This window comes from Sceloporus occidentalis, unplaced genomic scaffold (assembly GCF_023333645.1).
Source record: "Sceloporus occidentalis isolate IW3139 unplaced genomic scaffold, rSceOcc1.0.p SCAF_6, whole genome shotgun sequence".
In the NCBI taxonomy this organism is placed as follows: domain Eukaryota; kingdom Metazoa; phylum Chordata; class Lepidosauria; order Squamata; family Phrynosomatidae; genus Sceloporus; species Sceloporus occidentalis.
This window is the reverse complement of record NW_028316986.1, coordinates 41,141,020-41,167,010: the sequence shown is the minus strand read 5'-3', so window position 1 is coordinate 41,167,010 and position 25,991 is coordinate 41,141,020. Positions and strand designations below refer to the sequence as shown.

The 25,991-nt window shown below is 39.2% G+C and overlaps 1 protein-coding gene across 1 annotated transcript in view; it reads left to right on the top strand.

Annotated features, from left to right (window-relative positions):
* The window catches only part of CAPN8 (calpain 8), a 60,045-nt gene extending 35,273 nt beyond the window's left edge, over positions 1-24,772 (top strand). The window contains exons 12-21 of the mRNA XM_089528339.1: positions 2,464-2,675; positions 4,940-4,976; positions 6,297-6,362; positions 7,775-7,832; positions 8,981-9,045; positions 14,609-14,677; positions 17,142-17,220; positions 22,292-22,408; positions 23,462-23,520; positions 24,742-24,772. Coding sequence (XP_089384465.1) covers positions 2,464-2,675; positions 4,940-4,976; positions 6,297-6,362; positions 7,775-7,832; positions 8,981-9,045; positions 14,609-14,677; positions 17,142-17,220; positions 22,292-22,408; positions 23,462-23,520; positions 24,742-24,765 — 786 coding nt within the window. The 3' untranslated portion in view covers positions 24,766-24,772. The remainder of the gene's footprint in view (positions 1-2,463; positions 2,676-4,939; positions 4,977-6,296; positions 6,363-7,774; positions 7,833-8,980; positions 9,046-14,608; positions 14,678-17,141; positions 17,221-22,291; positions 22,409-23,461; positions 23,521-24,741) is intronic.
* The last annotated feature ends 1,219 nt before the right edge of the window (positions 24,773-25,991 follow it).

Below are 25,991 nucleotides of genomic sequence, written 5' to 3'. Positions count from 1 at the left end.
ATGCATTCTCCAAAGTGGACATCCATTGCCAGGGCTAAATATGGAGTACAACATCTGTTGCTGCTTGATGACTAATGCTCTCAAACTGATGATGTGTGCAGGGACATCTGATATCTCTGGGGAAATTTGAAATATGATTTTTAAAGGTGGGAACACATTATACACCGGACGTGCAGAGAAAACGTAATGATACCCACTGCTCTGTCCTTCAGCACTTGGGCATCCAATGTATGTGGGGGCTACCTTAAAGGTAAAGGTAGTCCCTTGATATGAATGTCTAGTCTGTAGGGGTGGTGCTCATCTCTGATTCATCTAAGCCAAAGAGCCAGCGTTGTCCGAGGACTACTCTGGTGGACATGTGGCCAGCATGACTGCACTGAATGTTATTACTTTCCCACTGAGAAGTGGTACTTATCTATCTACTTGCATTTGCATGCTTTCGAACTGCTAGGCTGGAAGAAGCTGGGACTAGTGATGGGCGCTCACCCCATCATGCAGCACTGCCAACCTGCCACTGCATCCCTTGGGGGCCACCTTACTTTAATTAATAGGGCTAGCCCCGGCTCTTCCTTTTGTTCATATTGACCTACTAATAGGAGGAATGTTATTGAGAATGGGTTCAGGGAACACGGAGTGGCAGACTGAGTAGAAGAGGAAGGAAAAGTGATTGATTTGCTTCTTGAATAAAAAATCAGCTTCTTTCTCTGAATAAATTAACCTCTTACAGTCTACAACATTAGCTTTAGCATCATGCCAGAGTGTCATTGAAAATATTCTGAACTAGGATTATGGCCCAAAAAGTATGGTGTGCCAAACTAGCATGCAGATACATCTAATTCTAGTTCCTAATGTATTCAGTGTGTTTGCCATATGCCCATATGATTATACTATCAGTAGGTAACGCAGCACACCCAATTTCAAACAAACTCCACCTGGCTTGTAAAATCCCTTTACTGAGTCATATTTCGAACGGTGAATGCAGTAAAGATGATATTTAAACTGTGATTGTGTTGTTTTATTCCTTTGTTCAACTTGCAACTGCTACATTTGTCTTACAATATATGCAGTTTTAGAAAGTATGGAAAAGATATTAAAGTATAGCAAAATCTGTTACTAGATTATGAATTATGTTTAGTAGGAGGAATATAAATGAATCAATTTTTTAAATAGAAAAATTGCTCTTTTGACACTTACACAGATAGAAGATATTCCTATGTCCTATGTAAAGTAGGCCACATTTTCAATAAACGTTTAGGATTAAAATGAATGAAATGATAGGAAAAGAAAATACTGATGAAATAGATACTGCAAAATAAACAGAAACTGGCCAGACAAAAACAGCAGAGCATGTGGTTTGAAACACTTTAGGCTTTGGAGTGTGTGGCCCTCCCAAATATTAGTGCAACTCCCATCAGCCTGCACCAGCATTACCAATGGTGAAGGCTGATGGGAGTTACAGCTGAACGTGATTGGATAGCCACTCTTGCTGTACCAATGACTTATTTGATTTCAGGAGAATGAGGTGATGTTGGCTATCTTTGTTCCCATGTTGTCCACAAATACATAGGATCAAAGTGGTTGAAGAATGTTGCTTAAACATTAAAGAAACTTAAGTGAAGAATGTGTATATATATATATATATATATATATATATATATATATATATATGAATTACTTCATATAGAGAAGTATAACCTCACTGGTTCATTGCATAGACAAGCAGGGTGATGGCCATAGCATGTGTAAAACATGTTAGAGATATGAGCTTATTCCTATGGTTAGATGACAAATGCAAAGGCCACCAGTGGCTTCTGTGTCAGTGGTGTGGGTAACTCATCCTGTGTATTATTTCAGAATGTCAAAGAGCTGTCCAGGGTACTGAATACTATCTCCAACATATTTCAGACTTTAAATGAGATGTCTAAAGGGCTCAGCCCTTTTTTCTAATTTAGGTCTAACACCTTGGATCTCTGTTTAGTGATCAGTCCTTGGTGTCTAGCACAGAAACTAAACAGGGCAAATTTAAGGGGATATCTCGTACAGTATGACCCCCGTATCTGCAGTACCAGTGCAAAACAATATGTACTCTCTACTCGTATGTATATCCTCCAGCATGATTCTGTGGTATGCTTCTGGTAAAAGTTGACCATAGAGCCACACTGAAGGACCTAACAATGCCTATAGAAGTGTTCTCTCTAGGAATCTCTGGGTCCTCCAGCATGACTCTATGGTTAAGTTCTGCTGGAAGTCTCTGATTTCAATAGGGCTCACTATTATCTACAGTTTTGTGTTTTCATGATAAGTCTAGGAATGTATCACTGTGAATACAGGGATTGTTCTATTCTCCATTGTTGGTTGGACATGAAAGGACAACCTATTGGAGTCACCAGACTAGGTTTGTTATGCCTTGTAACATGGTGGTTGTTTGAAATTAACTTTTGTCATGCTTGCTGTTTTCACTAGTTGGAAAATCATACTGATGTTCATCTCAGCAGAGATTTCTTCTCAACAAACAGACCTGTAGCTCGCTCTGATACTTATGTCAACTTGCGGGGAGTCTCAAATCGATTCCAGCTGCCTCAGGGGGAATACCTGATTGTGCCATCCACCTTTGAACCATTCAAAAATGGAGAGTTCTGCCTCAGAGTCTTCTCTGAAAAACAAGCTAAAGCTCAGTATGTATCTTCTACCAGGAATTGTCAAAAGGTGCTTTCCAACATGCTCCAACATACAGAAGTGATATCTTATTCAGTTGTCTAGTTGGATTTCTTCTCATGATATTTCTGCTTTTGGTAATTGATTAAAGCAGGGGTGGGCAAGCTATATGTACCCCCAACCCCAGATGTGGTTGGACCATGATTTCCCACTTTTGCCTCCTTCCATCTCACATTATACCCAAACACAACTCCCATCAGATCCAGCTACCATGGACAAGAATGATGGGGTCTGTAATCCCACAATAGGTGAAGGACCAAAGTTGCATTTGTTGCTGTGGTGTCTTTAAGTTATTTCCAACTTACGGCAACCCTAAGGGGAACCTATCATGCAGTTTTCTTAGCAAGATTTGTTCAGAGGGGATTTGCCTTTGCCTTCCTCTGAAACTGAGTCAGTGTGACTTGCCCACCAGAGTGTTTCCATGGCCAAGCAGTGATTTGAACCCTAGTCTCCAGAACTGTAATCCAGTGTTCAAACCACTACATCACACTGGCTCTACTATTAAATTAAAAAAATCATGGCTATGTGTTTCAGTATACCAGTTTTCATAGTGACAGAGGTTATATGCTGAAAGGTGTATAAGAAAATAACTGGGTCTTACCTGGGACTTTGAAAAGTTAATCCCCTATTTTATACATGAAATGTATGCATATACACAGGAAAATAGGACTGAAAATTACCTTTAATACACCCCCCCCCAAACAATTTTCCTCCTCCAGTCTGTTTCTCATTCTTTTACTTCCACCATTTGTTTATCTTATTCTCCTCTTCCAGCCAAAGATATAATTACTTGGAAAGAGTTCTATTTTAGGTGCAGGTTAAAGGTTAATTCAAAAGCCAAGATGGTTTAATGATGTTAGCATTGGGCTATGATCAGCATTGGGCATTGGGTTCAAATCCCTAGTTAGCCATGAAAACCCACTGGGTGACCTTAGGCAAATCACATTCTCACAGCCTCAGAGGAAGCCAAAGGCAAACTCCCTCTGAACAAATTTTGCTGAGAAAATCCTATGATAAGCTTGTCTTAGGGTTATCATAAGTTGGAAATGACTTGAAGGCACACAACAACAACAACAGAACCTAATTCAGTGTGGAATTGATAAGAAACAAGAAAAGATAATTTATATTTCAACCACAGTATTTAATTTGCAATATTTAAAAAATATATTGTATATCCAATAAATAATAATATGGTTGTCATGGCTGGCTCATAAAGATAATATAAATAAAACACAATACTAAAGATATCATAAACCAGTTGCTGCATAAAAGTTTATAAAAGGAAAAGACTGGTTAACACACACACAGAGTTATACAGACACAGTAGAAATAAAATGCACAGTATACAAGGACTGATACCACAATTCAGATTTTGAAACAGAGTGTTGGAATACTTGAGGAAATAAAATCATATTCATCCAGCATCCAAACAATCTCTTAAGGAAATAAAAAGGGATTGTTTTAGGGGAGACTATTCCAAAACCACTGAGAAGGCCCTCTGCATAATAGGTGGCTGCCTCAATGACTGGGCAGGGACACATGGAGCAGAACATCTGAAGAAGATGTTAAGGTTTGGGTAAGTATGTATGTGAGAAAGTGATCTTTCAGTTAGTCTAATCCCTAGCCATTAAGAGTTTAAGAGATTAAGACAATGTGGATAAATGTTCTTGGGTGTGGTTTTCTCCCACATGTTGCTTAGTCCCCCCCCCCCCCTTATGTATTCCTTGTTTGCTCCCATACACTGCAATACTGACAGACATAAGTATCCACCTAAAAAAACCTCAGTTCTTCCATCTTTGCTCAACAACAGAACTTGGAAATGTTACTTGGCCAAGTAATTTTTTGAATTTCAGGTCCCAGAATCCTCAAGGTAGCATAGCCATAGCTGTGCTCGCCAGGGTATTCTGGGAATTGTACTCTCCCAAAGGTTCTCTGGTCAGGAGGCAGGTTATCACATTTCCGGAACATGTTCAAAGTGGGGATTCATTAGGATCTCTTGTTACTTTAGACAGAGATTATTTCTTGTGGAGTTCTTTTCTTATTCTAAATTGATTTTCTTCATTATTCTATTAGATTGTTCTTGCTTTATATTATATTTAAATATAAAATTTATATTTTTGTATAAGTGCAATGTCTTTTATGGTGTTCTAAGCTGCCTTGAATCCTCAGAGAGCATAACAGCCAGGGTGCATAGTCATTCTTTTCTCTTTTTTCCCATTTGCAGGGAAATTGGAGACATTGTAGCTGCAAATCCATATGAGGTAAATATATTTTAAAAGAGTAATATTAACAGGTTTCATTGGGGCTGTTGAGCCAAGGGTTTCTTTCATGTAAGGCTTTGATCATGCAACTGTTCTATTCATTTTGGGAATTTTCTTGGGACAGAGAAGCGAGGCATCCAGGTGATGTTGTCTTGAAAATTTCCCATTTTCTTCTTCTCCCTCCACCCAACTTTTTGTCTTTCTGTTAAGGAAGGACTAGAAACATTGTAACTTCTCCAAGAACAAAGGCCTGTTACAGACTGCCAAAATAAAGCTGCTTTGGGTCTCTTTGGAGGTATGCTATTTAAATGATGCATGGGTCCCAAGAGTCTGGAGGTCGCGCCAAAGCCACACTCCATTCCTAAGCACTGGAGTGCAGCTTTGGTGCAGCTTCCGGATTCTTAGGATGCATGCATCATTTAAATAGCACACCTCCAACGAGACCCGAAGCAGCATTATTTTGGCAGTCTGTAACAGGCCAAAGTCTTGGCTATATACTCCTCTGACTCCTAACTTGCCTGAAAAAAGCATCCATGTTCCTGTTCCTAGGAGAACTGAGGACAACTGGTTCTAGATTAGGTCTGTTGCATGCATACTAAGGGAAATAGTGATGTGTTTGCATTGATAAAAGTTTCTCCACTGACTTCTTTTCTTTACCTGTTTTGGGGGAAATGAAACTCTGCTTCTTGCAGCCTTGGATTCCAACAGAAAATATGCTGTTGCAAATGAAAAGTACCTTGTTTAGAAAAGGCAATCTGTGTAGTATCTGACCATGGTACTACTTTTTCATCATAGCATATTTATGTGATTTATAGCCAGCAGCCTTCAGTAGATGTCATAGGGTTCAGTATCTTTAACGGACTATTCAGAAAAGCCTTATTTGGGATCCTTCACAGCTGTTTGGGCACCTTCTATTCCTGTAAATGGTAAAGGTAACATTTTTACCTTGAATGAATGTCTAGTTGTAACCAACTGTAGGGGAAGTACTCATCAACAAGAGAGCCAGCATTGGCCAAAGATGACCCTTGTGGTCATGTGGCCAGCATAACTGCACAGAACGCTGTTACTTTCCCACCAAAGTGGTACCTATTTATCTACTTGCATTTGCATGCTTTTGAACTGCTAAGTTGGCAGAAGCTGGGACTAGTGATGGCAGCTAACTCCGTCATGCAGCACTTGAGCCTCGAATTGCCAACCTTCTCATCTTCCAGTCATCAGAATTGGTGTCTTAACCATTAAGCCACCACATCCCTCTCTTGCATTCCTATGCTTACAGGTAAATTTTTTATAATATTCATGATCACCTCTTTTTCTTTTTAGCCTCATGTTGAAGGCAAGGACATAGACGATGAGTTCAAGAATCTGTTTGAAAAGCTTTCTGGGGAGGTAAGAGGATAATTCTGGGTATGAACAAAATGTATAAAGAAAGATTCAGTATGGATAAAGATTCAAAAAGAGAAATATTGTTTAGATAACACTAATCTCTATTGCTGCCTTTCCTTTTACTAATACCAACATACCACTAGTTCAGTTTGAGAAACTGAATGGTAATAGATGTTTTCCATTTCTATAAAGTCACTAAATTGTTGACTTATTTGTATTTGTATTTTATATTTCTTTATTTATGTTTTTAGCTTTTTACATTTAATTTTATTTCCTTTTGGATAGCTCTTTTTTATTTTTCATTTTCATTTTTTTCATGTTATTTTTTTCCATTTACTGTATGCTTATGTATCCATTTATAAGGTCTGTTTAGACAGGAGCTGTAGTGAGTTCTGTGTTCAAGGGAGTATGCATGCATATAGACCCAATTTAGATTTCTAAACTGATCATCCTAAAGTCTTGAAATGATTAATACAAAACTTTCACTCACACAGACCCTTAGCTTTATAGCAGGATACCCTCATATCCATTCCCACTCATTCTCCTTTCTCATTGCCAATAGACATCTATTTCCTCTCAGCTCCATTCCTATAATATAGGGGTGGTCACAGTGTAGCCCTCCAGGTGTTGTTGTTTTTTAATGGCTCCTGAAGCCTCTCTTGAAATTGGGAACACATGAAGCCTAAGAATCACTTTTAGTGGCAGGGGTGGTTTTTACTGCTGGCATTATGTGATAAGTTGCAACAACTCTAATATCCAGTAGTCCAGAGCCTGGGGTTCACTACATAATATGTGCCAAGAGCTTTGGAGAAACAGACGATATGCTGTAATACTGTAGTTACTCTAGAACGAACCTAAGGTGAACCTATCATGGCGTTTTCTGTGTTTGAACATTAGTGACTTGCCCGAGGTCACCCAGTGGGTTTCAATGACCAACCAGGAAATCAAAACCTGGTTTTCAGAGTTGTAGTGCAACACTCAAACACTATACCACACTGGCTCTTGTAGGACCCAGCAATCCATAGGCTTTATCCTTGGCTGCCCTCTCAGGTCCCTTCCCAGAAAACTGAAGACCATGAGGATTAAAAATAAAAATGTGACTAATTAGGAAAGCTTAATTTGGGAAATAAATAACAAAGCAAGTTTGGGTCTGTTTGAAACAGAGTGACTCCTGGGGATTTGTTTCAAATGGATTTAGAGTAGGAGCTTGGTTTGGAGTAGGAACAGGCAACCTAGTGCACTCTGAATGGTTTTGAACTGCAGCTCTCTTCCAGCATGGCCAGTGGTCAGGTATTTAGGGAACATCTGGAAGGTATCAAATTGCTAAGCCCATGTTTAGCTTTGGTGGCCGTGTCCATGCTCCCCCTTTTTTACTTTGGGTGGTTGTTTAATATCTGTTTTCCTGTTCTGTGCAGGATTGTGAAATGACTGCAAATGAACTTCAGACTATTTTGAACAGAGTCATAACAAAGCGTAAGTTGCAATCAGTGCTTCATCACTGTGGAAGAAGGTCAGGACAATCATAAATGTTACAAATACGTGTATTGAGAACCAGAAAATGTCAGAATATTTCCTTTTCCGTTGCTAGAACTTGTGTAAATTGGCTATTGCAACTGATACATCTGTAACCAGTGGTAGATGAATTTTTAGCCAATAAAAACAGAACTACTAAAAACTGACAGCTCTAACAATATCCAATTTCTGTGGGGTACAGATCATACAGATTACAGTCAATGTTATTTAAGATCAGTGGAATTAATTTTAATTGTGAATTGGCATTACTTTTTTCATTTTCAACATAAAGAGCATTTCATCTCTAATAAAAAGGTCAGATTAATTTGGGTTGAGTAGCAATATATAGCAATAGCAAGTACATTTCTATACCACGTATCAGTGCACTTAAGCACTCCCTAAGCAGTTTACAATGTATAAGCTAATCGCTCCCATGAAGCTGGGTATCATTTTAGCGACCTCAGAAGGAGGCAAGGCTGAGTTGACCCTGAGTCCCTGGCTGGTATTGAACTCACAACCTTGAAGTGATTGCAATTCAGTTAGTTAACCACTGTTAATTCACCATAAATAGTATGACATCTGTAATACTTCCTTTGTGTTTGTTTCCAAAATTTTATTTTCCTTCAATTTTCTTTTAATGATAAATTATTAACATAATGTTTAAAATTAAAATATAGAAACTAAAAATATTTTCTTTATTTTAAAAATTATTTGGAGTCAGTCAGTCAGTCAGTCAGTCAGTCAACCTTTATTAGGCATAGAAAAACAACATGCATTTACAATAAAAATTTACATAAAATTTACAATAAAATTTGCAATAAAAATTTACAATAAAACCTTTTGGAATCAAAGTTTTTGTTCTTTTAAAGCATGAACACAGTTGTCTTGTCATGAAATCAGTACCTGTCCAACAGCCACATCTTGCTGTTGATGTTCCTATAATCTTCCTTTTCTAAAGTGTCCAGCAGTCATCAAAATGAGGCAGAACAAGGAGTATATTTTGCCTTAACTGCAGAGGCTAACCGTACATGAAGATATCTCCCTAGTGCTTCCATAGGATACAGATAAATATTTGTCTAACAATTTTTGCCTTTTTTTTTATTGTATAGGAACAGACATTAAAAGTGATGGATTCAGTATAAACACCTGCAGGGAGATGATCAGCCTCTTAGATGTATCCTTTAAGTGTCACTCTTTCCCCCTGGATTTCCCTTGTGAACTGTTGACAAGATGCAGCAAGATTTATGTATCTCATTTTTCTAGCACATCTGCCTTCACTTGCTGTAGGCAAAAAGCATGGAATGTAGATCTAAACAGTTTAATATGGCAAGGCAAGTAACCCTTTATTGCTAGTTGCATGGCTGATTTCTTCCTGTCTTGCATTTCTGTTCTGCCTGCATGTATGAAGGCTCCTTATTAGTGGTATAGTAGAGCCAGGGCTTACAGAGTTGAAACATCCTCATGATAAACAGGTATGATAAAAGCATCCACTCTCTCTCAAGCTAACCTATTCTCTTGGAGTTTAATCCCTGCAAGTGGAGTGGGCTAGATTTCCACATCAGCAATGTATTGCTAGGAGCTATCCTTATGATAATAGTGTTTTGGAGAGGCTTGGGACAATTAAGACCCATTAGCATTATGGAGGACTTGCTACCAGAGGATATGAAGATTGTTAGGATTAATTTAATTTAATTTATATCTCACCTTTCTCCCAGCATAGAATTCAAGGTGGCTGGTTTCTTGATACTGCTCAGCACAGCTGCCTCTAATATTTTACTCTGAATCCCATTTTAGGAGAAAGGTGGGCTCTAAACCTCTTATATAAAATAAATAAATAAATAAATAAATAGGAATTGCAAGTGTCAGGACTATAACAATGAATATTTAAACTCTGAATATGCCACACTACAAGCATTACTACATATGTCCCATTCTTGCAGCAATTGCGGCGGTGAAAAAAAAAACATATTGGTTCGAAAGCAGCCATTATTGCATGCCTTTGCTATTATGTGACTGGGGCTGCCGCTGCCATTGTACTCTTTTCTGGACTCCCCCTTAACCCTGCCTCCCTGCTCTGTGCCTTACCCAGGATGCCTTTTTAATTTATTTTTACTTTTTCACATAATTCTGGAGTTCTGCTAATGCGATTTAAGTTGTAAAAATGAACCATAGAATCATAGAATTGGAAGAGACCACAAGGGCCATCCAGTCCAACCCACTGCCATGCAGGAATTCTCAGTCAAAGCATCCCTGACAGGTGGCCATCCAGCCTCTGTTTAAACATCTCCAAGGAGGGAGACTCCACCACCCTCTGAGGAAGTGTGTTCCCCTGTCGAACAGCCTTTACTGTCAGGAAGTTCCTCCTAATGTTGAGGGGGTAAGGATTACCATGTGACTGCCAATATCACAACTGCCCTAGCAGTGATATTTTGCTCCTGGGGACATGCAAAATTGTGTGTTCATTGACAATTGTGTTCATTTCCCCCATCAATGAAAGGGGGTGCTATAACTGCCTTAGGAGACCGAGCAGCTATGAGTTAGAAGAAGCATTGTGCTATAAGTGTCACCAAAGCTGCTTTTTTCTGGGTCTAATTGTGGTTTAAAAGCTTCATCAATAATCTCCTACATCACTGTGTGTCACCACCTGAGTCCTACCTGGATGTAGCAGCAGCAACCCAAGTAGTTATATATAAACTGAACATAGTCCTAGTCAGATTAGACCATGTGTTTTCCACCCTTTATGTCTGAGAAGGTACAGACAGGGATCTGGAGAACTGTAGCGAGGGGATAAGTCATAATGCCAGAACCAGTCCCTCCTACCCATATGGCTCAGGAGATATGAAAGAAATAAGAGATGGAGGACCTGCCAATCTTCACAGCATGTTCCTCTCTCACAGGAGAGTAATTAACAATGCAAATGGTTTAACGTGGTGGAATGAGTTTATTATAGATGTGTAGCCAGGTGGCTGGCAGAAAGCCACAGACAGCACTAGTAGAGAGGGAAACAGTAATTTAGAAGGACAATTCTTGCTGTTTCAGCTGCAGTTTCATAGTGTGTGCATAGCAGGAATATTGTAACTGGACTTGAGTGGATTGTATGTGCTTCCAAAGAAACTTTGCACGTGTTTGATTCCATGCAAGGCTAAACATTTAAAACCTCCTCTTTAAAGCTCTTAAATTTCTGTTTCTGTTTCTAACTTGGGGTGCTTTCACATTACACAGGTGCTCTCTAGATGGGCCCTATGGGGCGCCGTCATCACATGTGAGGGGTGGCGCTTTCAGACGCCCCTCACACGTGACAATGGCGTCAAAATGTACAGGGCGCCACCATTTTGACATGATGGACGCCTAGCGTCTGCATGTCTCAGCACCTTTGTGACGCTGCGCTGTTTTTCTGCTGTGGCTCCCTCGCGCAGCAAACTAGGGCAGCAGGAGACCGCTCTTTTGGGCGGTCTGTATCCCGCCCCAGTTATAGTTCTGTAATTCCACTTTAACTGCCATAGTTCCATCCTGTGGAATCCTGGGATTTGCCATTTATGGAGGGGTATTCAGAATACTTGGCTAGACTGCCCCAGTGCCTACCAAACTACAAACCCCAAGATTCAATTGGATGCAGCCATGGCTATTAAACTGGAATTATGCTGTCATAATTCTGCAGTGTGAAAGGTCTATGCATGCAGAAGACTGAGGTGGAAGAAACCTGCAGATCAGGGAGCAGTAAAATGGACTGTACTTTTTCAGACTGCAAGTACTTTTTCACAACTCCTCTAAATTTAACAACCACTACAACAACCTAAGCAGAGCAAGAATGAATTATATTAGAACCTCTCTTTTTGATGTGTCTCTGTGTGTTTTAGTTTATTTGTAACAAGTTTTCTTTGGGCCTTATTGCACTTCCAAACGCAAGGCCGTGGGACAGAAGTGGCTTCTGGCTTATCTTCCCATGCAGAGTTGTAGATGTACGTTCGTTCTCCCTCCTGAGGGAGTCGGTAGTAAATGTGTGGCTTTTGCCAAATGGATTTTTTTTCAGGAGGACAAAAGCCACGCATTTACGATAATCTCCCTTGGCAGTAGAATGGGAGTGCTTTGTAGGCATGTGGGAAAGTAATCCACTTTTGTCTTCCTTTTGAAATGTGATGAAGTTCTTTGTGAGGGAGCATTTTAAAATGGTAATCTTCCATGCACCTCATGCAGCAACAATCTCAAATGATCCAGCCAACTCTTTCTGATACAAGTGGAAACCAGGCTTCCCTCTCCTCTCTTGCCATCCTTTTGTTCTCACTCCTTATGCCCCACGTCTAACTATTGTATCCTTCCATTTCTCTCACTCTCATATTTGTATCAGCTCATGTCAATCTCTCTCTCTCTATGCTTTCTGTACATCAAGGCATGACCCTCTCCACTTACAAATCCCTCTTTAGCTTTGTAGAACTAGAGACAGACAAAAACTACCTATTTTCCTACTTTATACTCTCTTAAAAACGATTGAGTATAAAGTAGGAAAATGGGAAGCATTATTGCTTTGGGCTCACATGTACATCTCTTGTTTCCCACTATTATCCCTGAAATGCTACAAAAACCAGTTACCAGATTCAATAATGGGACAGTTGCATACTGTGAGGGCAAAATGACTTTGTTCATACCTCCTTCCACAGCTGGAGAAGAAATAAATCCTCACAATTTTCTGTCTCTTGTCAAAGCAAGGGCTTTTCTGAATCACCCTGACCTTACTTTCCATGCTATTCCACTGTTTCTGACTCTTGCTCTCTATCCACACTTCATGCTGTCTCTATTTTCTGTCCATTATAGCCCTCTGGATAGAAATTAGATCACTCTAAATGCCTCTGGTATGTTGTTTGCAGTTATTTGGATAGAGAAGAGGAGCAGTCACAGTAATGCCTCCTTTCTGAATGGAGAAGAATGGCAATCAGCTTCATGTCAGGGTTGTGGGGGTGATTACAAGGGCTGTAAAGTGGTTTGCACAATTAAAGAGACATTGAACCAAGAAAATATTTCCCCAAAGAATGGAGCTTTCCTTTGCTCACTGTCAAGTGAAGCAGTAGTGCACACTCAGTAACATGGTTGTAGAGTCACCTCATTGTTCCTATTCTGTACTGATTCTAACAGTCTATTTTCGGGCTTTCTGTGCTGTCAAAACTGGTTGTGCTTAACACTCTATTCTGCTTTGTATTCAGCAGAATTTATGCTATCCAAAAAATTAAGTACCTACTTTGAACATAGGTAGGGGTGCCATAATTGTCCACTATTACCAGGGAAAATGTAGGACAAATTCAAGACCAAACTGCAGGACAACTGCAGGACAAAACTCAGCCCAAAATGTAGGACATTTAAGGTTCTCCATTTTTCTTAAATGTCCTACATTTTGGGCTGAGTTTTGTCCTGCAGTTGTCCTGCAGTTTGGTCTTGAATTTGTTCCACATTTTGTCCCTGGTAATAGTGGACAATTATGGCAACCCTAATACATAGGCAAACTCAAACAAAATAGAATCCTGCTGACAGATTGTTCCAATGTGTTTTGGACTCTTTTAATTATTATGGTCTTATATCAGAAAATTTTGTATGAAACTATCCACTTTGTTCATCTTTGCTCTATTGTCTCCTGAAGAGAGCCGTTATTTGTTTCTATTGTTAATTGATTTCAGAAGTTCATACCCTTCTTTTCAGCCCAATCCTGTGCATGTTTATCCAGGTTCAGGAGTATGTTCCATGTCTTCAGTGAGTCTCCAGGCCCTTTAACACTGCACAGTTACAATGATGTGATTTCACCTTAACTGCCATGGCAACATCTTGTGGAATCCTGAGATTTGTAGACTGAGGGGCACAAGAGTGCTCTAGTTGAGAATTCTAAATACCTCTTCCTAAATCCCCACTTAGCGATGGAAACCTACTAGTGACCTTGGGTGAGTCACGCTGTCTCAGCCTCTCTCTAAGCCACAGAGGAAGATAATGGCAAACCTCCTTTGAACAAATTCTGCCACGGAAAACCAATGATAGGTTTTAGGGTTGCCTTAGGGTTGACATAAGTAATAAATGATGTGAAGGCACCCAATAATGAATGGCAAAACCCAGAATCCTCTAGGATGTTGCCAAGGTAGCTAAAATGGAATATAGCAGTATAATAGCAGAGTACAAAAGGGCCTTTACTCACAGGTGAGTACTGTATGCATACAATCACAGCTGAATTATATATACAGTTCAGCAAGGAATGGCATACTAGCAGTTGTTCCAGGAGCTCTTGATGATGTGGCATTATTGAAATAAGGAAGGTATAGGCCCGATGATAAGTGCCTGCCTGGGAAATCAGTGGGAGTTAGTTGCAAATTATTGTGAACTTTCTAAAGGAAGGAAGGGATAAAAATATAATAAATAAATAATGGGGTTCGAGCAGCCTAAAATGTGTGTGCAGTAAGGCTCTAAATATTTGTCATTTACATAAAGATTTAACGCAGACTGTGCCTTCTTACAGTCCAGAGGGTAAGCATGATATATGTGGCTCTAGAAAACTCTAATATATCACTCTGCAAAGGAGAGTCCAGGCAACCTCAGCACACCCTTATCTAAGCAAACTGAAAACAGCAGGTATGTCTCCCTTGGGTATGTTGATTCATGCAACGTAGCACAGTGTACATTTTAATGAGTTAATTTCTGTTTAGTCTAGACACTGGTTAAAGGATTTTTCTCCCAAACTTGGATTATTACACCTTAACACTTTCCAGAACCATGGGACTGGTACCTTAGGACTTGTAGAATTCAAGATACTGTGGATGAAGATTCAGAAATATCTGGTAAAAAAGAGAAACCAATAGCATGAGATTTTCAAAATGCAACTTTCTTTTTTTTAAATAAATAAATAAATTCTTAAACTGATGACATTGGGGCTTACAGGCCACGAAGCAATTTCTGTGTAGCTGTGGGGGTGTGTACATAGTGTAAGAGTTCTGTTTATTATGACCTTCATCCTAGAGAGAACTTCTTTGCCACTCCCCTATTAATGCTTGTTTTCATGATTCTAAATCTGTTTACTAAATCAGGATTCTAAATTATGCTGCACAAAGTTCTGGTAGTTGAATGGAACAAGATTAAGAGGTGGAATTCAAACTACTGGAATCCTCTACTTAGTTAGTGCTTGGAAAAATTACTTTTTGGACCACAATCCCCAAAATTCCCTATTCAGCATTTGAAGGATTCTGGAAGTTGTAGTCCAGAAGTAACATGTCCAAGATCTGGTAAGATTGCCCTCACACATCACTAGACTAACACAGATAATTCTCAGGTTCCCACATACTCCAAACTGCAATGTTCTCACAATTACAAAACAAAGAAATCAATCAATCAATCAATCAATCAAGTGAAGACACACTACATATCATTTTATACATCTTCACCATTTAGAACACACACATTGCATATTAATCTGTGAAGCATTTGGTCTATCTTCATTCATTTTACAAATGAGAAATACTAAGGGTAAGAGTCTCAAGTCTGATTATCTATGAATTCAAAAAAGAAAACTCAGAATCTATGGATACTAGATAAAACAGGAGAGTAAACACAACCACAGATTGTAAAATCAAGTGAAGCCACAGCAAATAAATTCAAAAGTCATCCAGAGCAGGTTATTCAAAGACACAGGGTAAATGTAACTACAGACTATACATCAGGTGAAGAGGAAGATCACAATTTTTCTTTGCTTTGACTAGTTTGGCCTGCCATTTATATTTGTCAGTGCATGACTCACATTTTCATAATTGGGGGCAGAGTGTGGAAATGAATGACTATAATTTTAAAATGAACGACTATAATAGTATACCAAAGCTATCCCAAACTTAGCAGTGTTAGGTGGATAAATCCTAGAGTATCACTCTACCACTGATGAGTTATGCATGGCGTCAGCATGCCATTGCAGTAATTCAACTTAAAAATAACTTTGCAAGGTGTATTTGAGGACAACAATTTCAGATTCAGAATATTGGGAGAGAGGGAAATGCCATAGCTTTGGCTTCTGCCATATGTATGAAAATGCGGTTAATTAAATAGATTAGCCCTCCAGATTACCAATCTCTTGTTGGGCCCTGAAAGCTCTGCTTGTTAAGGAAAATGCAACATGGGATATACAGTGAATGAAATAAAACATGTATGTGAGAGTCAGGGTGACTCAGCAGAAGCAATTAAGAGCCACACAGGTGTAGAAGGTAATGGAATTAAAAAGTCCTAAATGCCAAGGACAGAAATGCAAAGTGGATAATTGAACACACCTGAGAATTGTTAAGTGGTCAAGGCTGAGATGATGAAATCATTAATTCTGGGTAGAAACAAGAGAACCAATGAGAGTGGATGTACACGCCCACTGGGTGGATACTGACAAGAGTGGGTGGTATTATCCAAGGACTATAATAATGGCTATGAACCCTAATGTATTTTGTGGGTAGTAGTGGGTAGTAGCAGTGGATAGTAGTAGTGAGGAGTATTGTTGTATTGGAGTTGTGTTGGATAGTTTTGGAGCTGTATATAGTAGAATAAAGTAGATCTTTTATATAAGACTACTGATTTGTCTGGTGTCTTGAGTCAAGATACAAGAGCCAGCTGGATCCTGAAGAAGTGGGAAGACTTCTGTGGAAGCAAGAGTGAGAAGGCTTGGAGAGTTTGTCAGGGTCTTCAGCCTATTCTCTGTAACTCTGCTGCTTTAGAGCAAAGCTTTAACCACTGGCCAAAACTGGTCAGCGCCGGTGCGTAACAAGGTGGTGAGTTCGAGCCAGAGGTGAAGAGCTACAACTCCCATCATCCCTGACACTGCTCGTATCTTTGCTTGATTCCTTTTACAGTTGAAGGGGAGTATGAAAGAATAGACATGGCAGAACTTCCTGCTGAGCTTCAGTACAGAATAGCTTCTAATTACACAGCTAGAGCTGGATAAGAAACCATTTGGCATTGAGACGTGTCTGTTGTTCCTTTAACATTTCATCTTAATAGTGTTTTATATTACTGTGTTTGCCAGAGGAAGGGGTTATTTCTCAAGGGCCTGTTATGTAGGTGGGCAAGCTGCCAGCCCTTTGGGAACTGTTTCCCAGGGCACACAGCTTGCTATTTGTTAATTGAAATTCCTCCCCACCTTCAGACATTAAAACTTTCAAATAAAACAAGCTCTTTTGCCTGACAGGAGGAACAGTTACATATCCTGATTAGCCTATCAAGTCTTCTAAAATTAGCCTAAAATAGCTGACTACAGGGTCTCATTTTTCTTTGGTCTAGGATATCTATAAGAAAGTGGATACTGACTATTCCGGAACCATAGATGCACATGAAATGAGAAATGCCCTCAAGGAAGCAGGTATGTACACCATGGCTTAGTGCCTCCCCCATACGATGATTTCTCTGCCAAGGAAACTTGTGGATCTGCCGTACATTCTAGATGCAAAGTATTTCAGTTGCTTTAGGGCACCCATTCAGGTGGGGCACTGCCCAAGGTCTTGTTGTTTCTTCACCTGCACGGAAATATAATAATAATAATAATAATAATAATAATAATAATAATAATAATAAGTTTATTTATATTTCCCACTTCTCCCAGTTGGATCAAGGTGGGATTACAACCTAAAATACATCCATAAACGGTCAATAAAACATGACAATAATAAATTTTTTAGTTAAAAACCAACTCTATCATCCATACAACAGGAGTAAAATTACAAAACAATCATAGTCAGTGGAGTGGAGCAGTATCTCTTATGTAAGTTCGGGCGGGTACACCTGCCGGAAGAGATCTGTCTTAATTGCCCCCTTGAAGGCATCTAAGGAGGTAATAAGACAGATCTCTTCCCGAAGGCTATTTCACAATTTTGGAGCAACAGCTATGAAAGTTTTTTGGGAAGTTGCTACTAATCTAGTTGTTTGTAACTCTAGTAAATGTTTCCAAGATGTTCTGAGTGTGCTGGGCAGATTATATAGGGAGAGGCGTTCCCGCAAGTAACTCGGGCCCACACCATGTAGGGCTTTAAAGGTGATAACCAACACCTTGTACTGCGCCCAGAAGCTAATCGGTAGTCAGTGTAGAGATTTTAACACAGGTGTTATATATTCCCTTGAACATCCTCCTGCACTGTTAGATTTCCCCGATTGCAAGGTCTGGCCTCTTTCTTCCAGGTGAGGGCAAAGGGAGGAATATCAGGGTGAGCACATTACCTTGAAAATTTTTGCTTCGTTTGGTTTTACTGTCTGCTGCTGCAGGCTGCTTTGGAGTCATTGTTGGGGCAGTCTCTCGTGGCAAAACCATGTCCTCCAAACTACAAAAGTCCTTCAATTGTGACCTGCACCAAGGTGTAGTGGCACGAAATGGGTAGCAGGGGAAAATACTGTGCTACCTTAGATACTGAATATATGTAGTACTACAGGTTTGCAGCTTTGTGGATTTTCCTATTTTATTGTTAGTTTTCCTGATTCTGTTCCTACTTTCCTCACTTCACTTTAAATGGCTAAATCTGCAGTTTAGTTTCATTTCATGGTCTGAGGTATGCATGGGTTGTACCATTGTTAGCAAAAAGCCTTGTACAGATATCTTTCTTTTACAGCTCTGCTTAGGCACATGATTCCTTTCTCTTTTAATTATTTATTTCACATCTCTGTCTTTTCCTGCTCTTCTCATCTTTTTTTCTCCCTCATGCAATTCCTGGTTACAAGTCTTCTCTTTTCTTTTTCAGGCTCTCTCCCAGTTTCATTTTTCTCCTTGCTCCTGTAACTCCAACTCATCTACTCCTCCCCATTCCCTAGTTGCTCTTTTTCTTGTCGTCTTTCTCCTTCCTCTCTTCCACATGTTTTATTCTATAGCCTTGGATTCTATACAAACAATTTAACAAACAAACAAATGTACTTTCCTTCTCCCCCATAGTCCTGTTTCTCCTTCCCCTCTCTACTGTGCATAGCTCCTGTTTAAATGTCATCTTGTTTCTCTCTCTCTCTCTCTTTCCCCTTTCTGACCTTTCTTAGTTGCCATCACCTTCTCCTCCTTTTCCAGGCCTTCTTCGTCCTCCTCTCTCATTCTCCTTCCCTGTCATTAATTCTAGCTACATTTGTCATTCTCTCCTTTCTTATTCTTTTCTCTCTCTCTCTCATCCACTTTCTCTTTCTGTCCCAAATTCTTTTAGCCACAATTCAATTAGATCAAAATTCAAAATGACCTGAATAGACTAGAAAGCTGGGCCACAGCTAACAGAATGAACTTCAACAGGGAGAAATGTAAGGTACTGCACTTAGGGCGAAAAAATGAAATGCACAGATATAGGATGGGGGACACCTGGCTTAAGGAGACAACATGTGAAAGGGATCTAGGAGTCCAAGTAGACCACAAGTTGAACATGAGTCAACAGTGCGATGCAGCAGCTAACAAGGCCAATGTGATTTTAGGCTGCATCAATAGAAGTATAGTGTCTAGATCAAGGGAAGTAATAGTGCCACTATATTCTGCTCTGGTCAGGCCCCACCTGGAATACTGTGTCCAGTTCTGGGTGCCACAATTCAAAAAGGACATTGAGAAACTGGAGCGTGTCCAAAGAAGGGCAACTAAAATGGTGAAAGGTCTGGAAACCATGCCCTATGAGGAACAACTTAGGGAGCTGGTGATGTTTAGCCTGGAGAAGAGAAGGTTAAGAGGTGATATGATAGCCCTGTTTAAATATTTGAAGGGATATCATATTGAGGAGGGAGCAAGCTTGTTTTCTGCTGCTCCAGAGACTAGGACCCGGAGCAATGGATGCAAGCTGCAGGAAAAGAGATTCCACCTCAACATTAGGAAGAATTTCCTGACAGTAAGGGCTGTTTGACAGTGGAACACACTGTAGTAGAGTCTCTCTCCTTAGAGGTCTTCAAACGGAGGCTGGATGGCCATCTGTCAGGGATGCTTTGATCTGGATTTCCTGCATGGCAGGGGGTTGGACTGGATGGCTCTTGCGGTCTCTTCCAACTCTATGATTCTATGATTCACTCTTCATCCTACTTTGCCTTCCCTTCTTGTCTTTCTTTCTCCACCCCACCTCTCCAAAGATCTTGAAATCATGATTGAGATGTTTTGTACACACACACACACACACACATCGAAATTGTTAACAATCTGGTGATTATTATTATTGGGTCGGGGGAGAAAAGAGAATTCTACAAAATGACACTGAAAAAAGGAAAGAGAATGTGATCAGTGAGAGCCAATGTAGACTATGACACTGCAGATCAGGAGTCAAATCCTGGCTCAGCCATGTAAACCTACTGGGTGACCCTGGGCAAGTCACACTCTCTCAGGCTCAGAATATAGCAATGTCAAAAACCCCTCTGAACAAAACTTGCCAAGAAAACTCCATGATAGGTTCGCCTTAGGGTTGGAAATGACTTGCAGGCACACAACTACAAACAAGGGGTACAGTTATGTGAGCAGGAGGATATAGTAACACTCCTGTCCTGATCATAGGCTTTCCTGAAGGCAGTTCATTCGCCACTGTGGAACTAGAATGGTGGTCTAGATAGGCCTTTGGACTGATCTAGTAAAACTGTTCTTATGATCATCCAGCTCTATTCACCCATTCTTTGAACCCATGTTGGGTTAATGGTTTTTGGACCTCTCAAATGTTGGTTTTACTACTATGAAAAATGTAAAGGGTATTCTCAGTTCTAATATAAAATCTCTTACAGTGAAACATGTGGTCCATTAATGATATTCTGAGTGAAGAATCTCTGGTATTTATTTATTTATTTTTTAAGATCAGTCTTCCCTTTCTATTGTTGTTGTTGTGTGCCTTCACGTTGTTTTGACTTATGGCGACACTATCATGGGGTTTCCTTGGCAGTTTTCTTCAGATGGAGTTTACCATTGCCATGCTGTGAGGTGGACTCATCCAATGGATTTACATGGCCAAGCTAGGATTCAAACCCTGGTCTCCAGAGCCATAGTCCAATGCTCAAACTACTATACTACAGTTGCACCCTTCTTTTACTATGACAATTATCATAAAAAAGTTTTTATTGATTAAAAAATATAAAAATAATTTAACCAAAACTGCAAGGCTCTATAGAAAACAGTCTGATAACTACTGCTGTGTCAAAAGATATGAAAGCTTTTTTTAAAGCTTCTTACTTTTTGTCTCTCTACATATTACTTTGAAATGAGTCCCACTGATTTCAGAGAAATGCCTTGACTGTTATATGCAGTATCCACTATAAGCAACAACGCCTGGCTTGTTCAACATATAGTCTGTCTGCTTATTTTCCCTGCGTGAGTCCTCTTCTCTGTAGGATTCTAACAAGAAACCTCCATGTCTATGGGAACAACTCTTTTCAATCCGAATTTTTGCATCAAGGGAAAACATATATGAATAAATATCTTCCTGCTTTTTCTCCTACTTGTTCTTAATCGTAGTAAAGAGTAGTTGCATAGAATGTTTCCTAGTTTATTATGTCAACAGTACATGTGAATATAGCCTTCTAGTTCAATACAAGAGTTTTAAGGGGATTCAGCAGTGTGAAATTGCTGATTTAGAAAAATCAGAAAGTTTGGTTGTATTCTTTTAGGCTTGGTTTGACACAATTGTTTCCTCTCTCACTACGTGTGTTAAATTAATATGGCAAAATTAAGAAGCTTTTATTATTGCTTATACCTGCTGTTGAGAATTGCTATAACACTTATTCTATATTCATTTCAACTCTACACAGAACCACCAGAGCTGTTAGATCTTAAATGCTGTGAGCCCTAACAGAATTGGTCACAATATTTTTTTCTATACCCTTGTACAGAGAAGGGATAACTTTTAATGCATTTGATTGTATGGATGTAACTAGTCCATAAAAGCTTATACAACAATAACTCTATTAATCTTTTGAGTTCTGCAAGGCTCTTTGTTGTTGCTGCATGGGAGGGGGGTTATCTGGTCTTTCTGGACAACAGAGAGATTATCGCTGTAATGTGAGAATATGATGACTTTCAGAGAATGTGTTTCTTCATTACAGCCAGCAAACTGTGTCTGTAGCTAGTGCTGAAACAAATCTTTAAACCTGACAAAAATATATTTTGTATGATATTGGCTCCCTGCAATGGATTCTGGCTGGCTGAAGAACATTAAAGTTTCTCTAATTAGGTGCTTAGCTTTTGAATACAAGGAAACTCTTGTGAAATGGCATAAAATATGTTGCTTTTGAAGGCTTTGTGAGGGATTGTTAGGTCTGTGTGACTACTTGAGAACAACAGATACTGAGAAGGAGTATTTACTGTAGAAACAGAAGAAATTACTACATCTCTCAGGATTAAGAAATCTTTTATCGGTGTCTGTAGCTGCAAACCATATTTGTCCAGGAGGAATAAAACAGTGATGTACTGGTCCACATAGCCATTTGTTCCTTTACTAATTCTCAGATTTCCTTTCTCACAGGCTTTACTCTCAACAACAAAGTCCAGCATACTATAGCCCTCCGCTATGCCTGCAGCAAGCTGACCATCGACTTTGATGGGTTCCTGGCCTGCATGATTCGCTTAGAAACCCTCTTTAGTAAGTTTTTTCCAGAAGCTAGAAGGAGGGGGGGGGGGGAATATTCTGAAGAACTACCCACACTTCACTCCAGGCTTTTGACTAACAAGTAAAAGCCTCCTCTCCCCTGCTTTTTTTGCCTAACTACAAAGAACTATATCTCAATGAAAGAGAGCTGCTGCAAAATGCCTCTAATTTGTAAAATTGGTTATGTGGCCAAACTATCTCTGCTCCCAGGAGAAGACAAGATCCCAAACCTGTCTGCACCTATATATGGCAAAGAAGAGAGAAGCCCTCACAGAAAAAACATTCTATTTTCACAGGCCAAACATCAGTAATAGCAGTGGGAGAATCTGAAATAATGGGTGTGATTGCAGCTGCTCATGGGCTTCCATATGGACTAGGGGCTCTTTCATGCTACACAATCACAACACTATGATTTCACTGTAACTACCACAGTTCCTTCCTACAGAATCAAGGGATTTACCATTTAAAAGGGGGTATTTGGAATTCTCTGCCACAGAGCTTCAGTGCTTTGCCTGACTAAAAACCCCCTTTTCCATAGGATATTGCCATGGCAATTAAAGCAGATTCACAGTGCTATAACTATGTAGTCTGAAAGGGCCCTGGCTGCCAACTCTCTGAAAAGAATGTTGGTATGATTGCTCATGGTTGTTTTTATGAAGCATATACACTACCATGTGCCCTCTAGCCTCATTCTGCCTAATGGTATGACCAGCTTTGCGCACACAAATGTATTTTCTCTGGTGGCAGATATCTGCAGTGAGCTTGATTTCTGGCTATGTGTGACATGCTGGATTGTATAAGAGGTTGCACCTGTGTAGATAATACAGCCTTGGAGTGGGACAGTTAGATTGCATAGCAGAAGAAACTGTTGAACTTATAGCCACCCGTGAAAGTTTCTTTCTAAACAGATGCTTGTGTGTAAGACATAACCTAACTTCACATTTAAAGAACCCAGATTGTAGGAATTACTCCTTTCCCCTATTTGTGCTTCTCATGTAACAAATGCTACTGTTTAAATATAACATCTGTTCATCTTTTTCCATTCAGAAATGTTTCAGATGCTAGACAAGGATAAGCGTGGAGTTGTCCAGCTGTCTCTGGCTGAGGTAAAGATAATTAAATGAAACTACATTTTGGTTAAATTATGACAGAGTGGTTATGATCTTCTACTTTAAAATCATACAAGGATCTGGGAAAGAATTCAATTTTTCAACCACAACTGAAAATACATTTTTAAATTTCAGGTCTACCCAATGAGTAGCAATAGACCTGGTACACAGATTTGAAGCTGGATCTACCCCTACTTTAAAAATTACTTTTGAGGATCACAGTTCTCAGACGTTCCTAGTCCACAAGGCATCCTAAAACTTGTGATCCAAAATGTAGCTTTTCCAAACCCTGATGCCCAGAGAGTGGACTTTTTCAGATAGGCAAAAGGGACAGGAGCATAGTGGTATGCTCTTGTCAGTGTTGTCCGATTGCACAAAGATTTTCAGATGACATTCTGCGACATCACAATAATCCCATCATTATCCCGTGAATGAAGAAGAGTTTTCCAGCTAGTGCTTCACCAAACTATAAACCCCAGAATTCCATAGGATGTTGCCATGGCAGTTAAATTGGAATCATGGTGCTATATTTGTGTGCTGTGAAAGGTCCCTGTCTGCATGTCTGTTTCTCTTATTGTTTTACCTAGCACACTTTTCTGCCAGGACTGAATTCAGGTATACATATAAAACTGGTATACATATAAGAGCAGATATAGATTCATTTTAAAAATTATAATATTAAAATATAATTAGATTATACTATTAAAACACAACTGAGTATAAAAAACATTAGTACATGTTGAAAGAGAAAGTATAATATCAATTATTTTAAAAGCACCTCTCTTAACCATCAGTCAGCTGTCAAAAGCTTTGCCTGTTGATGGAGGGGATGAAACGGGAGTTTGTCAGTTTCCTGACTTGCATTGAATTTGGAGTTCCTGGCCCTGTGAAAAACTTATGCAGGAAGAAAAATGGCACATTAGATGGATTAATATAGTCACTAGGTGACAATAATTCTCAAAAGGAGGCTTCAGGGCCTCTGAATCCTCTGTGCCCCTTCCACTGTAGACTTAGCAAGACAGATGACAGGAGATTAGTTGAATGTCCAAAGTGGTCCACCAGAATCCAGACTATGGACACTGGTCTATAGAACAGATTGTGATGGTTACAGCCACAGCAGCGAAAAAACATTGCAATAATGGCACTTGTAGTCAGTTTTGTCAAGCCTTCAATTAATGCCCTAAGTATTAATCCTAACTTTCATGTTTTTTTTCCTAGTGGCTGTGCTGTGCATTGGTTTGAAGCACCAGTTTTGAATTCATTTCCAGGCTCCTTTACAATTTATTTTTCCATAAAGAATTTTCTGGAAGAATGTTTATTCCACAGAGATATGAGACAAGAAATCATTTTCTGTATCTGGTAATACACTATAATGTAAAATGACTATTCAGAATAATAAACATGTATATATGGAAACATCAGGTTGCCCTACATAACAACTGTTTGGTACTACACAGTATTGATATCAAAGCCCAAGCTTCAAAACAATGATAAGCAAAGATATATCTATTAGTCCTTTTCATATTATCACAATTCAACAGCTGACAATGTGCTAGGAAAAGCACAGAGTACATGAGTGATACAGTCTTCAGATTAACAGGGTTTCCAGAGTAAAGACAGATATTCAGGTATTCCTATACTGGGATTTAGTTCCTGGACTTTTGTTGAACATTATATCCAGCATATTAAGTCATCCAGTTTGTTCTATTTTATTTACATGCTTAAATTATCAGTCATCACTTCTCTTCCTCTCCCTTCCATCTTAAACATAAATGAGAAGAGTAAACACAATCAGGATAAGGTGGGCTAACCCAGAAACATTCTGTAATTAGCTTGTTTCGTTTGTGAATTTCTGGAGTATTTGGGTGGTGGTGATGATGATGATGTAATGGGATAAAATGTCACATGCATTCTCCAAGCAAATATGGGCTACATGCACAAATCCAAGGAAATAACACAATATCCTTAATTCCCCACTTCCACCTCCACAAGCATTGCCTGCCTTGGATGTTTATGCATCCCTCGGGTATCATAAGTCTCAACTTTGGTAATACTTTTATTCAGATGATGATGATGAGGATGACGATGAGGATGAGGAAGAGGAGGAGGTATTCATATACACCATCCATGTACATGGTGCTTTACAGTTACAAAATAAAACATTTATAACTATTCAGTAATATAAAATATTAAAATAATACAATGAGCTCCCCCACACAGATACAATGCAAAATAAAAAAAATAGGCAGTACAAATAATCAAATATAGTAAAGATATAAAACATTAATCCAAAATTCCAAAAGTGTTACAAAACAAAAATGTTTTCAATTTGGATTTAAAAACTGCCAAAAATTTGGATTTTAAAAACAGGTTCACTAAAAGTCTACAAAAATATTTGTGCATTTGTAGTGCACAAACATTTGCATTCTTCTCATCAAAACTGTGCCACATTAGTGAAATTTTTGTGC